At 25.6% G+C, this 13081-nt stretch overlaps 1 protein-coding gene across 1 annotated transcript in view; it reads left to right on the top strand.

The window, feature by feature from the left end:
• LOC100212580 (midasin) overlaps positions 1-13081 on the top strand; it is a 186762-nt gene that overhangs the window by 30038 nt on the left and 143643 nt on the right. Inside the window, exons 4-8 of the mRNA XM_065793812.1 lie at positions 4978-5077; positions 6879-7713; positions 8215-8479; positions 10918-11022; positions 11106-11219. Coding sequence (XP_065649884.1) covers positions 4978-5077; positions 6879-7713; positions 8215-8479; positions 10918-11022; positions 11106-11219 — 1419 coding nt within the window. The remainder of the gene's footprint in view (positions 1-4977; positions 5078-6878; positions 7714-8214; positions 8480-10917; positions 11023-11105; positions 11220-13081) is intronic.

Below are 13081 nucleotides of genomic sequence, written 5' to 3'. Positions count from 1 at the left end.
TAAATCAAAAATCAAAAAAAGTATTAGATCGTAAAAGATTCTATTATTTTGACACATTTTTTTCTTTTGCTTTATTTTATTGAATGAAAAAAGTGAACGCTAACTTTTATTAAAAAATACATTGAGTGAAAAAGCAATAGATAGAAATATGGGAATTTGATAAGGTTACTTAGATAAGAAAACTTACTTAATAAGAATTTAATTATCGTTCTTGTTTGTGATTGTGCAGGTTTTCGTGAAAATGTTAAGTTTTAACATTTTATCACGATAATATTTTCGTCATTATTAATAGTTTTTTATAACTGTTTAAAACTTATAGATTGGTTTCTTAGAGTTTTAAATAATTTTTTTTACTGTTAAAAATTTATAGAAAATTAAAAATTCTAGTTGTTTTAAACAGTTTAAAATATGTAAATAAAATAGAAAATGAAATAATTAATTAAATGAAGATTATATCAAGTTTATTGATTTTACAAAAATACAGCCATTAGATTTAATGCCATATAATAATAGTAATAATGTAAATTATAACTAAAGCTACCTTACAACTGCTGAACGTAAATGTTATGACATCTTACGCAAAAATAAGACTTATTATATATGTTATTATAAATAAGTTAAAATAAATAATCCCCCCTCCCCTCCGGCGGGAGTTCATAACTCAACAACAAAAAAATCGCGATTAGATTTTTTTACGTTAATTCGAGCCCTGTCAGATATGTTGTATGTACTACCTGATATTGTTGTGGGTGTAGAAATTAGGCATATAACTTTAGAATTGAGCACCCAACGCTTGTCATTTCTCATTGGCCAAAAAAAGTTTTTACCTGGTCCATGTGGATGCATGAATCTGACTTTTATATCAAGGTCACTTACAACTTCAGCAATCCCTACCCACCAAAATCTGTCATAAAAACATGCAATATAATCCTTTTTTTTTTATGTTTAATGAAATCTCTTTATTATATTTGCTTGTTCGAATGATATCAAATGTTTCAATGCATTTATCAATACTTGTTTTTTTATAACTTATAGTGTTTGAAGCAATTGGAATAAAGTGATGATACATCCTTGTGCCAGGAATTGTTCTTCCACCTAAATATCTTTTTTCAAAATGAACTCTTGTTTGGTCGATTTCATCTTTTGAAAGTAATTTAAAACAAATTCCATTTATCTTGGCTTTACAAAAGGAGTACATTAAATAAACATCTAAAATCTGCCCAGTAGTTATTTGTTTTAGACTTTCTTGACATACTACTCTTTTAACAGTCCCACCAATACCATCACAGGGGGATTAACCATGACTGGTAGCAAAAAATACCCATTCAGCACTTAAATCAAAGTCTTTACTGTGATGACAAAGATTGATAAAGTTTTTAAAATTTTAAAATTGTGCTGCACAACCATTGAAAAAGTATTTCACACTTGATACATCAGGTAAATTTTCTTTGATTTATCTAGTTAGATCTTCCTGAGTCTTGTTAATAAATCCTGTGTCATAATCAACATCTTCTGAAAGGTAACAAAAAGATTTATGTTTGAGAAGTTTTTCCTCTATAAAATAAAGTACAATTGTAAAAAGTGAACATTGACTTTTGCTCCAGTGATAACTTTGAACCTCATCCTGAACAACATATTGATAATTTTCAGCAAAATCTCGTAAAATTAAGCGATCATTTTGGTTAAGATTTTCTTTACAGTTTTTCAAGTATCTACTTTGTATTTTTGCAATATATGAATGAGTGGTAAGGTTGTCAATGCTGCCACATAATAAATCATTAAATTCATCTAGTGGCAAAGACTTTAATAATAGTGTTATACGATCGGTACTCTGCCATTGCTTGAATGCTATATCTTCTTCGAGCTCATGGTCCATAAACTCTTGCACTAAAAATTTTTTTAATGTTTCAATACCAGGGTATTGGTTACATCAATGCAGCATACATTCTGCATTTTCAAGAGAACAAACAATGTCATGAAATCTCTTGATGAAAACTTTTATTCCACCTAATGGCATCAATGAGAAATTTTGTATTTTGGTGATGAATATATACACATACATTGTGAGTACCTGACGCATTAGTTGTAATGCACCATTTAGGTTTAAGCGTACAAAACTTTGATAAACTGACTTTGTTAGGGTAATCTTTTTTAAACGCAACATGTGATTCATTAAGATTGAGTAGCAATAATCTTTTTTGAACATGTTGGTTTTTCTTAACACTTACGAAATCTTTTTTTTCCTGGCATTATTCTTGAAAATTCATCACTTTGATAAAAGTTAATCACTAAATTAACTGTTTCTGGTGAAAGTGGGTTTCCAGTTTTTTTTTCAGGCAATGATAGAATTCCATGCTCATTTTTAACTTTTCTTGCAATTCAAACAAGATACTCAGACATTTGAAAGTAGCTTGATATCTTTGTTCATGTCCATGATTTTGGTGCGAGTGTTAACATTTACACTTTATGGCGATAAGAGTCAGTCTCTGAAATTTTTTATTTTATTTCATACATTAAAATGTCTAGATCATGGTCATTGTTAATGTTTTTGTTTGAAATTGGGCTTTTTATTTCTGTTATTAAAGAAGTTTCTTTAATATTATATGCTAATGAGACCATTTTTGCAACTTTATTAATAGTGTTCTCAAACTTTTATTTTGCTGCAGGTAATTTGCTGTGTTTTGAAAGACTTTTTAGTTTGGTGAAATTCCAAGCAATTCTATAGTAGTATCTAACTTAATTTTTTTCTCACTTTTTGATTCCCATTCTTCTTGTGAATTTAAATCTTCATCAGTTTCTACTGCTTTTTTGTAACATGTACTGCAGAATTTCCAACCTGGGGTTACATTAACATTATTTTCTCGCAAATATTTTGCCAAGTCTAGGGAAATCTTTATATTACCTAAGAAACAAATTTAGTTTTAAGTTTTTTAAATAATTAAAAATAAAAAAATTGTTATAAATAATAAATTCTATTCCTTTTAATTTCATATTAATTCTGTTGTAATTAATGTTAGATTACCTTTTATAGCAATTTTTTTATTTTCCTTGTGCATTCCAAAAGGATTGCAACACTTTGTAATTTTTCTCTCAAAATATTTCCCATAGAATTGCTCATGATAATGATATATAATTCTTATTGAACAATATTTTTCCCTTAAATTTGCTCGACATATTATTTCTTGTTTTTCACAAGGAAGATCTTTGAATTGAACAAAACCATGTTTTCTAAAAAATCCAGTTTTGTGGCAATGAATGTTAAGACTTTTTCCAATGTCACATTTCTCCATATTGAATAGGTTTATTATTTATATTATTACCTACCAAAAAAATATAAAAACAATAAAATTTACATTCTTTAAAAAAATACAAACAAGTAAAGTATAACCTTTAATAAAAGAACAAAACAAAACTTATGTTTTTGAATATAATATGGTGTAAGCATATACCAATTTGAAATAATGAAAATAAATTGTTTCTCAAACTTAAACTAAAAAAAATATATGTTATTAATTTTTATTTTAATAATTTTTTATTATTAATTCATTTTATGTAAAAAAAAAAAAAAAAAAATCCAGGGAGATTGGGGGGGGGGGAAGAGTTAGTCAGAGTCCTCCCTTGGCCAAGGCCCTCCCTTGGCATATGAATATAAATGTCCTAAAATAGTCACTAAATAACACTATTTGGTGTTTTATTTAAATAAATGTTTTAAAAAACATTTCAATTGCTTTTGTTACAAAATTTAAATTTTTCTAAAAAGATACCATTTTTAAATGTAAATTTTGATCAAGTATTAGATAGACAATTGATGAATCTAATTTTTTCAGTAGACCTAAGATGAAATAATGATACACAATTAAACTTTTTACTCAGGATTTTGGGCCACATTCTTCATTTCACCACCAAAAATTATTAATTTACCAGCTAATAATTTTGAACAAAATTGGATAAACAAGGCATTTCCTGAAACAATCAAGTCTTGAGGGTGCTATTTTTGGATTCTTCAAATAAAAATCTATTGGGGTATCAAGTTTTAAGAAATTTCCCCAAGCCATTACAAAGTTATTATATGTCAAAGTTGATTTGTAGTCGCTTCAGATAATAACTAAAATGATGAGTCAGAATTATTTCAACTGATGATATGTCTGGAATCCATGTGTATTTTTAACTAAAATTTTTGCAGTTATTATTTTTTTAATATGGACTGCAAGTGAGGTAAAAAAGTGAGGTAAGGGTGTCATGGTCTGGATGATTTCATATGTAATAACCCTGTTATGTTATGCAAAAATCCTTCTGTAAATTGGTGTGTATATATATATATATATATATATATATATATATATATATATATATGTGTATATATATATATATATATATCTGTTGAATTTAATTAAAACGGCAGCGTATAAACTTTTTGTATTAAATATATTATTGATGTTATTATATATTTACAATATTTCACTGACCTATAACGGTCAGCATTATCAGGTGTAATAATTATTACACCTGATGATGCTGTATATATATGTATATATATATATATATATATATATATATATATATATATATATATATATATATATATATATATATATATATACATATATATATATATATATATATATATATATATATATATATATATATATATATATATATATATATATATATATATATATGTACATATATATATATATATATGTATACATATATATATATATATATATATATAGAGAGAGAGAGAGAGAGAGAGAGAGAGAGAGAGAGAGAGAGAGAGAGAGAGAGAGAGAGAGAGAGAGAGAGAGAGAGAGAGAGAGAAATTTTTTGTCATATAATACTTTGATATCAGCAGTTTTTATAATAAATTTATTTATTTTATTTTTCACAGTTAATTTTTTTGTTTTATAAAATACCTTTACATATCTTTAAATATGAAAATATCTTATTTAAGTATTTAAATATGTAAACAATTTTTAGAAAAAAACATGCAACAGAAAGTAATGCAACTTTGCACTTGTTCAGTAAACTTTGCCATCATGTTAGAGTTAGTAATCTTTCAAAAGATGATCTAGTTTTAGTAAGTTCTTTTAGTATTTTTAAAAATTGTAAATAACCATTATAATGATATCTGGATTTTTTTTTTGAAACATTTTTATTTATCATTTTCAGTTAAATTTTTTTTTTTTTTCTCAAATAAATACGTTTTTTTCTACCCTTTTTTACCTGATTATTTTGTCTGTCCTCAAACAGACATTTGATTTTGTCTCTTGTATTAGTGCTAAGATTATCATAACTGCATCGTGGTAATTTTACACTGAATGAACATGACATCTATTTTTTGCCATCACCTCTTGTTTTCATTCTGCTATAATACTCTATTTTTACTATAATGTTCTATTTTTTGTTGAAAACTGGCATTATTTTGAAAAAATTACTACCAACATGGGTGTAAGACTTTTTAGTAATGCCATCAATATTCTTTTAGGTTAGGATAAACAAAGAAAAAGATATATTGTAAAAGAAATTATTGCATAAATAATTATAATGCTTTTTTCATATTAAAAAAAAAGTTGAAATAGTTAAAATAGTTACGCGAATGAAGTATAAAAAAGTTTTGTAATTCTTTTTCGATATTTGAAATCATTTGATATCTGATTTTTTAGGGTATAGCTTCTCCATGTTCTGGTAAAATGATGATCCGGAGAAAGTTTAATGATTATGTTTATTCTAAGTAAACTTTCAAGCAAAATTCTTAATAGTTATCTTTAAAGTTTTTTTACAACATTGACAAAAACAGTTAATTTAATAATGTTTATTGATGTATAGAAAATGGAGCCTTTAAATTTTTTTTTTACCTGTTAAATTAAAGATCAAAATGCAGCTTTTAAATTAATATTGCTTAAAATTGAAATAGCTTTTAAATTTATATTGCTTAGAGTTCAAATAATAAAAATAGCTTTTGAATGTGAAACAATCTTTGTTTAATGCTTTCACAAACTGTTTTCAATCCATATAAAATACCATATTGACTATTATTTACATAATGTAAAGAATAGTCAATATGGTTTTATTATGTAACACCAACTGTGCAGCTATGTTTGCTGTTCTACTTTCAGTTCAGCCAATCTTTTTTAATCCAATATTTTGCTCTACCTCTGCGATCCCAATAATACCACAAATTTCTTTACAATATAGTTTGGTTTTTTTCACATTTTCTATAGGTAATTTAATTACCATTTAGAAGCTTTCTTTTTTTGAGACAAGATACCAAGTGTTCAGTTGGTTATTTTAACAAACTTATGTTATTAAATAACTTGTAATTGGTTACATGTTTAGAAATGCATAGATAATTTTATCACCTATATTGTCAGTATAACCATTAATATGAAATGTCTTTTGTTCTGGTGATTCAACAGGAATATCAGGTAATTCCTTGAATGCCAGGACAATAAGATCATTGCTATAAAGTACAGGTCAAGTTGCAGGAAAAATTCCTCTAAGTATTATTTAAATTAATAAATTTTTTTTAAGCATTATTAACATTTTTTTTTTAAATTACTCCAAGGATTGTTTTTTTAAAATCATTTTTATTTGTTCCAAACAATTTTTCTACTTTTATCTTTTTTTTTTGTTATTTACTCCAAGCATCATTTGATAGAAAAACATTTATTTTTTCAGCCACTTTAAGCCTTATTTAAAAAATTTCCACTTAATCCAAAATATTATCATTTAATCCAAATATTTATCACTTAACCCAAATATTTATCACCAAATAATTATCAAAATATCCAAATAAGAAAACACTTCTACCATTTACTTTAAGTAATTTATTCCATAAATATTCCAAGCATTATTTAAAAAAAAGTTATTTTTTCTAGATAATCAAATTCAAATTTCCTGAGCTTTCAATGGTTGCAGAAAAAATGGTGGACATTTATGCTATGGTATCGGTTGATGAGAGTTTGGTTTCAGAAAGTGATGTTCAATTCAGTAGTTTAAAAATTAAAAGTACAACCAGAGACATTTTAAAATGGTGCTCTCGAATTGTATGCTCAAATAAAACATTTACTCATGAAGACATGTTTTTAAGTGCATTTCAGTGTTTTTGTTCATCTTTGTCACAGAACTATCAAGTCCAAGTTGCATTTTCTATAGGTGCAAAACTTGGTTTATGTAAAGAAAAAGTCGAGTATTATCTTCAAAATTATAAACCTGTGTTAAACAAAAATGATGTTTTTTTTAGCGTTGGTTCTGGAACACTTTCAAGAAAAATTTCTACACATTTTAAATTTAATTGTGTTCAACAAAGATTTGCTTTTACAAGGCATTCTTTGTGTCTTTTGGAAAACATATTGCTTGGTGTATTGCACAATGAACCTCTTCTCATAGTGGGTGAAACAGGTTGTGGTAAGACATCTACTGTGCAATATTTAGCTGAGCAGACTGGTAGGAATGTAGTAGTTGTAAATATGAGTCAACAAAGTGATATTACAGATTTACTTGGTGGTTTTAAACCAATAGATGCTAAGCAAATTTTAAAACCATTGAAATACCAATTTGAAGATCTTTTTAATAAGACTTTTCCTCAAGATAAAAATGCCAAATTCCTAAACCATATTAATCAATGTTTTGAGCAAAAAAAATGGAGTAATCTACTGAAGTTGATGCAACATTGCTGTCAAAAAGCTTTTGAGAAGAATTTGAATAAATTAAGTTAGTAATAATTTTGTATCTTACTTATTTTCCTGACAATATTTAATTACTTATATTATTTCAAAACATGATTTAAAAAAAGAAAAAAAAAGATGGTTCCTAACTGGTATCATGTTTCTTAACTGCAAATTTATTACTAAAATTGATGAGCATCACGCCATTTTGAAGTTTTTTTTTTTTTTTTTGAGACAATTTTCATTTATCTCAAAAAACCAAAAATTGCTGCTGGCATCAAAGAATATGCATTCATTTGAGCAAGCATTATTACAAACTAGCATGCCTTAAAACCTGTAAATATAATCTAATACACACAAACCAGGGGGGAAAAGTTACTTTAAGACCAATTATATATAACGAGTGATGCAAAATTAGACAAACTTAAATTTTCTAGCAAATTGAACAATCATGATTAATGCATCTGCACAAAAATCTCTGAAACGTGTATCTCAAATGTTTTTTTTTTAATGTATAGTTTTATAGTGTTCTTTATTTTTACTTTAGATGTGGAGTGTATCAAAAAGGATATTGAAGATGATTCAAAGAAAAATTGGGAATCGCTCTTGAAACAAATTAGTAATGTACAAGAAAAAATCAAGACCCAACAAGCTTTAGTATTTGATTTTGTTGAAGGGGCATTAATTGAATGTTTAAAATCAGGAGATTGGTTATTGCTTGATGAAATTAATTTAGCTTCTCCTGAGACCTTGGAGTATTTAAGTGGGTTATTGGATAGCAAATTAGGTTCATTACTTGTCACAGAAAGAGGGTTTGTATTAATATTCAATCTAAATATTTTTAATATACATTACACAGGTCAGCAAAATTTTTTTTTTCCTGGTGCCGAGTAAAAAATTTGTTTTTTGTATAGCATTTCTCATTTTGATTTCAAATGTTCATCTCATTTTTTTACCATCACATCAAGTTGTAAAGATATTTGGGTTCAAATCTTTAGCATTTAAGATAAAATCCATAATATTGTCAGAAAAAAAAATTTTCAAAAATGTGTCAACCTGGGTCTCAAAAGAAGCATATTTTCATAGAGATTTTAAAAATAATATTTATTTGTAATAAAAATAAGTACTTTTTGTATTATTGCTGAGAAACATTGTGTTAAAATTTTTTTAAGAATCTTTAGCATTTTTTTCACATAATGTTTTTGTCAATAAATTTTAAGAAAAAATATTTGTTTTCTAAAATCTTTATGAAAATATGCTTCTTTTGAGACCTAGGTTGACATACTTTTGAATAATTTTTTTTTGACAATATTAGAGATTTAATAAACCCAAATATCTTTACAGCTTGATGTGATGGTAAAAAATGAGTTGCATATTTGAAATCAAAATGAGAAATGCTATACAAAAAACAAGTTGTTTGCTCTGCATCAGGAATTTTTGTTGTTGTTGTTGACTTGTGTTATGTGTGTGTGTGTGTGTGTGTGTGTGTGTATATATATATACACAGTCACAAATGAAATTAAGTAACATTGTTGATAAAATCGACAATCAAACAATAAAAACAAAATTATTTGTCAGGATCTACATAACTGCAATAATTTATGTTTTTTTTAAAATTTGATTCCAAAGAAAAACAAATATATTTATAACTCTTTTTAACTCATTGCAAAAGTAACTATTAAATGAAATTAGCTATCTTACATTTTTTTTACCCAAAATAAATGTGACCAAAGTAAGAAACATCTGAGTTTTTATTATGAAATATAATGTTTTGTCAATAACTATTTATTAAAATTGCAAGAATATCATGTCTGATTTTCATTTTAATACTTTGTTGCACCACCTTTTGCTTTTATGACTGATTCTAAATGCCTTGGCATGCTTTTTACAAGCTTTGACCTGACGTCAGCACCAATTGAATTCCAAGTTTCACTAAGAACCTCATAAAATTCTTTTCTATTTGTTCGTTTTGAAGGAGGAATTTTAGATTTTAAAATTGCCCATAAATTTTCAATGGGGTTAAGGTCCAGGCTTTGTGGCGGCCATTTAAAGATGTTAACTTTACTTTTTTTTGAGGAGCTGTTGTGTCACTTTGCTGGTGTGTTTGATGTCGTTGTCTTGTTGAAAAAAGAATTTGCGATCTAAGTTCAATTCTTTAGCAAATTGACATAAATTTTTTGAAAGCAAATCAACTTACAATTGTCCTGTCATTATTGTATCTGTATATATTGTCCTTCAACATTCACCAGTCTTCCCACACCATTTGAAGCAAAGCATCCCAAACCATAATTGAGCCACCTCCATGCTTGACAGTTTTTTAAAGATTACTTTCTAAGAGTGCATGACAAGGTCTGCGCCAAACTCTTTGTCGTTTTTTAAAGCCAAATATTTGAAATTTACTCTCATCGGACCATAACACTGAGTTTCAAAATGCCTGACCCTTGTTAATATGCAGTTTTGCAAACGCTAAATGTTTTTTTTTGTTTATATCATTAATGAGGGGTTTACTTTTCTGAAGATGGTTTATTAAACCACTTGAATTAAGTCTTCACTGTACAGTTTGACTGGAAACATTTAATTTAAGATTTTTAACAATCTGTCTTGAGGTTATTGTTGAATTTTTTGTGCTATCCGTGCAATAAGCATATCATTTCTTGTTGAAGTCTTAGCTGGGCGACCACATCATTTCTAATTTTCAACATAACCAGTTGTTTCATATTTTATATACATCTTTCTAACACCACTTATTGATATTTGATATTTTTCAGCACATTGCTTGTAGGTTAGGCCTTTTTTTTAATCAAAAATGACTGGAGATCTGATGTCCAATGAATAATTTTGATGATGAACCATTATTATTATTAGTTTTACTTTTTTTTTAAATAAATTCAAAAAAATATAGTTTAAAATGCTTATTTTTAATAACTTTAACAAAATATTTTTAATAATAATCATTTTTAATAAAAAGTTATTGACAAAACATTATATTTCATAATAAAAACTTAGATGTTTTTTACTTTGGTCACATATATATATATATATATATATATATATATATATATATATATATATACATACACACAGTCACAGACGAAATTAAGTAACATTGTTGATATATATATATATATATATATATATATATATATATATATATATATATATATATATATATATATATATATATATATATATATATATATATATGCTATCAAACTTCAAGTTATTAAGTTGTTTTATATTGGAAAAACAGGGATATAGAAGAAATTGAAAGACATCCAGATTTCAGATTTTTTGCATGTATGAATCCTGCAACTGATGTTGGAAAAAAATCTTTACCTTATGGAATTCAAAATAGGTGATATAGATAAATATTTTTGTAAATTGCTAAAATTTAATATTATAATGATGCTGTAAATTTTTTTTGATTTTTTTTTATAGGTTTACTGAAATATATGTTGATGAAATCAAAGATTTATCAGATTTATTGACTTTAGTAGCTTATTATTTGCAAAACATGAATCTCTCAACTTCAATTCTATCTGGTATTGTAAAGTAAGTCTATAAAATAAATTTAGATTTTAATGGGTTGGTTCAAAACCAACTTGTTATTTTTTTAAATCACATGTTAATGTTATACTTTATTTGGAATTTAATTTAACTTTGTTTAAATTTTTTACAAGTTTGAATCTAAATATTTGATGGATTTAAAGGTGGGTTGGAAAGGAAGTTGTTTTGGCAAGGAAGTTGGGTTGGCTACTATCTAAATTCATCAGATTCTTGATGATTGAATGATATACTACTATCTTAATTCATCAGATTCAAATTCTGTCAGATATCTAACAGATTAGATATCTGTTTCCAATCTAAAAATAAATACTTTGTTTTAATTAATGAAACAAACAAAAAATATTTTATTTGATTATTAAATTATATTTTACTATTAATATTTTAAAGTTGTTATATATAACAATAATTTTATTCTAATATTAGAATGCTATCATTGTTATAAATAAGGTAATTTTGACAGAGAATGATGTCTGAATTGATTATAATGAATGTCTGAATTGATTGCAATGAATGATGTTTGAATTCATTACAATGAATGTCTAAATTGATTACAATAAATATTTGAATTGATTACAATGAATGATGTCTAAATTGATTACAATGAAATAATGTTTGAATCGATTACAATGAATGATATCTAAATTGATTACAATTAATGTTTGAATTGATTACAATTAATGATGGTTAAATTGATTACAATGGTTGTATCAGTATAAGTTTAAAAAAATGAAATTCTGAAAAAATATTTATTTGCTTATAAAGAAATGTTTGAGTTACTTATTGAACAATTTTTTGAGCTGTGCTTTTTTTCTTTTTATTATTAAGAGGTTGTCCATAAATTATGTTACACAATATTTGACTGTTTTTGACCCTCTTTTCTCATTGTCACAACGTTGTAACTCTTTGATAACAAGTCCTGTATGAGTCATTACAAAACCACAACCTTCCTTTCCCCTTTAGAGTGTGATGTAATTTATGGACAACCCCTAACTCAAGAAAAGTCTTTGAATAAAACTTTTTTTTCTTCATAAAATTAAAATAGCATTTCAATTAAAATATCAACTTAAGTATTTGTAGTTTTTTACAACAATTACCAAACATCAAACATTATATTGGCTTTATATACAAATAGAGTATATGTATATGATGCAAGATGCTGTATATGATAGTTTGCAGCACAGGGTGCATTTTGTACTATGATGAATGACTTTTCTCAGCAAATATTCTTGTCTAAAGCATTATGTGGTATTTATTTAAACATTATCTGGTCTGATAAATGAATTAAGTTTTTTCTCCTTAGTAAAATAAATTTAGTATTTTTTGAACAAGTGCAAAGAATTCAAAACAAAATAAGAACAATGTAAAACAGTATTTTAAAATAGTAATATTAATTTTATTTTTTTATACTAAAGAAAATATTTTTTAACGCTTCTTAAACAAATTAAAAACAATAACTTAATATTTCAACATAAACAAACATCTAATTAAATAACTATAAACAAATATACTCATAATATAATAACTTGTTATTATGACAAGTAACGAATTACTTTAAAAAAATAATTTGAAACAATAGAAAATAATTTGAAAAGGTAAATAAACTTGTACACAGTTAATTTACTCTTATTTATTCATATAAATAACATTTTGATAAGCATTCAGTACATTTAATCAATTTATTAGAGTACAACCAATTTTTTTTTTAAATCTTTTTTTAAGATGTTTTTTAATGACCTCCTTTTGATTAGAAAATGTCTTGATACCCAAATTTTCATATTTAGACATGAAAGTAAAACTAAATTAAATTAGTATAAAATAGATATAACTCGTTTTTATTAGGGGTGCAT

This window comes from Hydra vulgaris, chromosome 03 (assembly GCF_038396675.1).
Source record: "Hydra vulgaris chromosome 03, alternate assembly HydraT2T_AEP".
NCBI classification, from domain to species: Eukaryota; Metazoa; Cnidaria; class Hydrozoa; order Anthoathecata; family Hydridae; genus Hydra; species Hydra vulgaris.
The sequence above is the reverse complement of the archived record's forward strand: the minus strand, read 5'-3'. Positions and strand labels throughout refer to the sequence as shown.